Here is a 3,408-nt window from a genome sequence, read left to right on the forward strand (position 1 = left end):
CGCAGACGCTACCCAACATGCAAAGCAGGGGGCCCGCCGCCGCGAGGCGCCCACCGTGCAGCCGCGACTCCCCCCGCCGCCGCCAACGCCAGGGGCCGACAAACACACACAGACAACTCTCGCGTCGCAACGCAGCGCAGCGCCGCAGGGCGGGGCCCTCTCACTCTTTCTCTCGCGTGCCCATAGGCGCTCGGCCCCGGCGCCTCAAGCACCTGCCATGGGCACTAGCCTGGGGCTGCCCGCGCGCCGCACTCTTCAAGGCGGGGCACGGCCACCCATGCAACGCACCGACCCCTCCCGCGACCGGCCCCGCGCACCCCGGCCCCCGCGGCCGGCCGGCCGCTCAGAACTTGAGCGTGTTGGCGCCCGCGGCCTTGCTGCGCTCGTCGATGCTCGCCGCCCGGCCGCCGCCCGCCGCCGCCTGCTTGTCGAACGCGGGGTGCTGCAGCAGCGCCTCGAACAGCTGGGTCCCGCGCAGCGCGTTGGTCAGCGGCAGGTGGCCCTTGACGGCATCCATCGAGTACACAAACTCGGCCGGCCACTTACGGTAGACGTTGTTCTCTCCGACCGTCCAGTCGATCTGCTTGAAGAACTTGGGCCAGCGGCGCGCGGCCTGGACGAAGAGCTCCTTCTGGACGGAGTAGCCGAACTTGCCCTTGCTGGCCGCACGCCACAGGGCGTCGACCTTTGGGGGGGGTTCGAGGGTTCAGGGAGCCGGTGGGGCGCATTGGCGTGCGTGCGTGCGTGCGTGCGTGTGCGTGCGGATATTTGTTTGATATGATGGGGAAAGAGTGTCAGGCGAGACTATGTTGGAAGTTGCGCCGGGATGCGTATGTGAGCATGCGCATGCGTGCGCGAGCTGAGTCAGTGCGCATGCCAGAGGGTACCCAAGCAGTGGAGCCTGTATGGGCGCCCAGATCCGTGGGGGAAGAGCATCGAGGATGCAGTGATGGCTGGGGGACCCATCAAGTCATCACCAGCCACAGCAGCAACGCGATGAAGCGCATGCGTGCACACACATGTCCCCCCCTTATCTCGGACATGTAGGCATACTCACACTCACACACGCATTCCCCCACGACATTCGTCCTCCCCACTCTCTGCATCGAACTCCGAGCCGCCCGGTGCATCCCGCCCGCGCCCTCACACACACAACACATTCTCACGCCCCACCCTGCAAGCACCCCCCCAACCACTCGATAGCCACGCTACTTCTACACTATATACTTGCCACCCCCTCCCCCGTCACCCACCGTCTGCAGGTCTTCCGCGGGGATGGTCTTGACCTCGGTGAAGTACACCCACCCGCGGCCCACCGCGCCCTGCCCCGCCATCTTGATCAGGAGAGCCCGCGTCTCGTCGTCGGCCTGTTGTGTGAGAGAGAGAGAGAGTGTGTGTGTGTGTGTGTGCGCGTGTGGTGTGCGTATAGCTCATGTGTGTGTGTGTGTGTGTGCTGTGCGTGTGTGCGTGTGTCAGGGGGTTGGAAACAGAGAGGGGATGCGAGAGGCCAGTATTGCATGTGGGGGTGTCAGGTGTGAGAGTGTGTGCGTGCGCGATCGTGTAGGGGCGCATGCCAGCGCACAAGCGAAACAAATGGCATGTAGGCGAGAGGATGTGATGAGCGCGCGAGGAGGGGCGCTTGTGCGCGTCTGTTTTGAGGTGTGCGCCAGTGGGTGCGCCCAACATGGACGATGCGCATCTAACGCTTCTGAGAAACGGCCAGAGCGGTGCTGGCAGTGAGTCGGACATGTCTGCACACGCCCCGCCTTGGGGCTTGAGGGGAAACAGCCGCGGCGCTCGCGCGCCCCGCCGCCGCCCCACCCGGCCTGGCTCTCTGCAGTTGCAGCAGCGTGCATGCCCGCCGTCCCGCCGCCCGCCCACCTTCCGGAAGTCCCCATCCTTCAGGTGCTGCGCCAGGACACTGTAATCCAGGCCCAGCTGCGGCGACAGGGGCGCGGGCGGACGCGCCAAGGCGTGTTCGGGAGTCGCCTTGACCGCGGGGCGGCAAAGCGCGCAGCGTGCGCGATGCGCGCGCGCGAGCGTCACGCCGAGCTAGGTTGTCATGATCGATCCGCTGGGCCCTAGCAGCGCTTCGCGCCGCACCTTGCTCTTGAGCTCGACGGCGTCGATGCCGCCCGCCGCCGCCTGGGCCGCTGCCGAAGTCGACGCGCTGCTGGGGCCGAGCAAGCTGCTGTCGGAAAACAGTGAAACCTCATCTAGCTTCGCGAGGCAGACGTGCCGGGGAAACACCCCGCTGCTGCTGCTGTGCGTCCGAGAAGGGAGCCTCTGCACCGGGCAGACGGGACGGCTTGATCTAGCCCGCTGCTGCCCCGAGCTGCCCAGCCTCTGCCCCCGCATACCAAGCTGCTGCGCCATTGCAATCGTTTCAGAAGCCACTGCTTGAGCTACCGCACTCGACGCACTGGACGGTGCTCAGCTTCGGATTGGGTCGTCACGCGTGAGCTGCTTCACCACGACAATGAAACAATCAAGATATTGTGATTGCGCTCTGGCAATGTGTATCCGCCGAGGTCCCAGCAGACCTGGCAGAGCGATGCCTCCCAGATTGGATCTGCAGGCAGGCAGGCAGACGGGCGTGCCCGCGCAACACCAGGCGAGAGATGCAGCGCTGCCTGCAAAAATGTTATTGTTAATGATGCATCTGTGCGGCTGATATACCCGCCGCCTGCTGCGAGCAGCCCGCAGCTGGGTGGCAGAGCCAGCCCCGTGCTGTGCGCGCTGGGAAGCGCACCCCCTCTGCAGCCTTGCTCTCCCAGGCCAGCGCTCCGCACAAAACGACCGCCAAGTTGCAGATGCCTGTTTATTACAACCCGCAAGGACACCCCACCAACGACATAGCCTCTCCCACGCGTGCATGTCGCGGCCAGCTGCCTGGTCACCTGCCATGTGTGGCGCTGGCACAGCAACGCCTTGCTGGCAGCCCGAGCGTGAGCAAGGCCCGGCAAGCCATAAAACGGCGTCTGCGACGGGGGGCTCTCAGTGTTTGCTTAGCTTAGCCCGTCTTCCTACGCCTGCACCTGCAGCGGCACTCGCGTGTCTTTGCAAATGTGCGTCGGCGGCATACCGTAGGTACGCACGAGCCTAAAGTTGCGCACCTGAGCGTGCTCTGCGGACACCTTGAGGCGCACGAGTTGCGCCTACACAGTAACGCCTATGTACCTAGCCTTCGACATGCTGACGCCTACACACCACCAAGCTGACACTAACGCCTGTGCGACCCAAGTGCCGCGTGCGCGAAGCACCTCGAACGCAATGCCTGGACAGCCCCGCTGCGCTTAGTGGCTGGCCGGCCTTGGCGCCCGGTACCTGGTTGAATGCCTGCAAAATCACTCCGGAACACCTGAGCAGCCCACGCCAAGCCGAAGGCTTGCAACGCCTGAGCGACTT

General features: G+C 65.1%; 1 protein-coding gene across 1 annotated transcript; it reads right to left on the reverse strand.

The window, feature by feature from the left end:
• Window positions 1-343: 343 nt before the first annotated feature.
• Window positions 344-2,376, reverse strand: MNEG_12812 (Tetrapyrrole-binding protein; the record flags this gene model as incomplete). The annotated part of the gene is made up of 4 exons (XM_014038716.1): window positions 344-685; window positions 1,254-1,367; window positions 1,882-1,938; window positions 2,104-2,376. The coding sequence occupies 4 exons, from the start codon at window positions 2,374-2,376 to the stop codon at window positions 344-346; spliced, it is 786 nt and encodes a 261-aa protein (XP_013894170.1).
• Window positions 2,377-3,408: the final 1,032 nt, after the last annotated feature.

Source organism: Monoraphidium neglectum (genome assembly GCF_000611645.1).
Source record: "Monoraphidium neglectum strain SAG 48.87 unplaced genomic scaffold scaffold03453, whole genome shotgun sequence".
NCBI lineage: Eukaryota > Viridiplantae > Chlorophyta > Chlorophyceae > Sphaeropleales > Selenastraceae > Monoraphidium > Monoraphidium neglectum.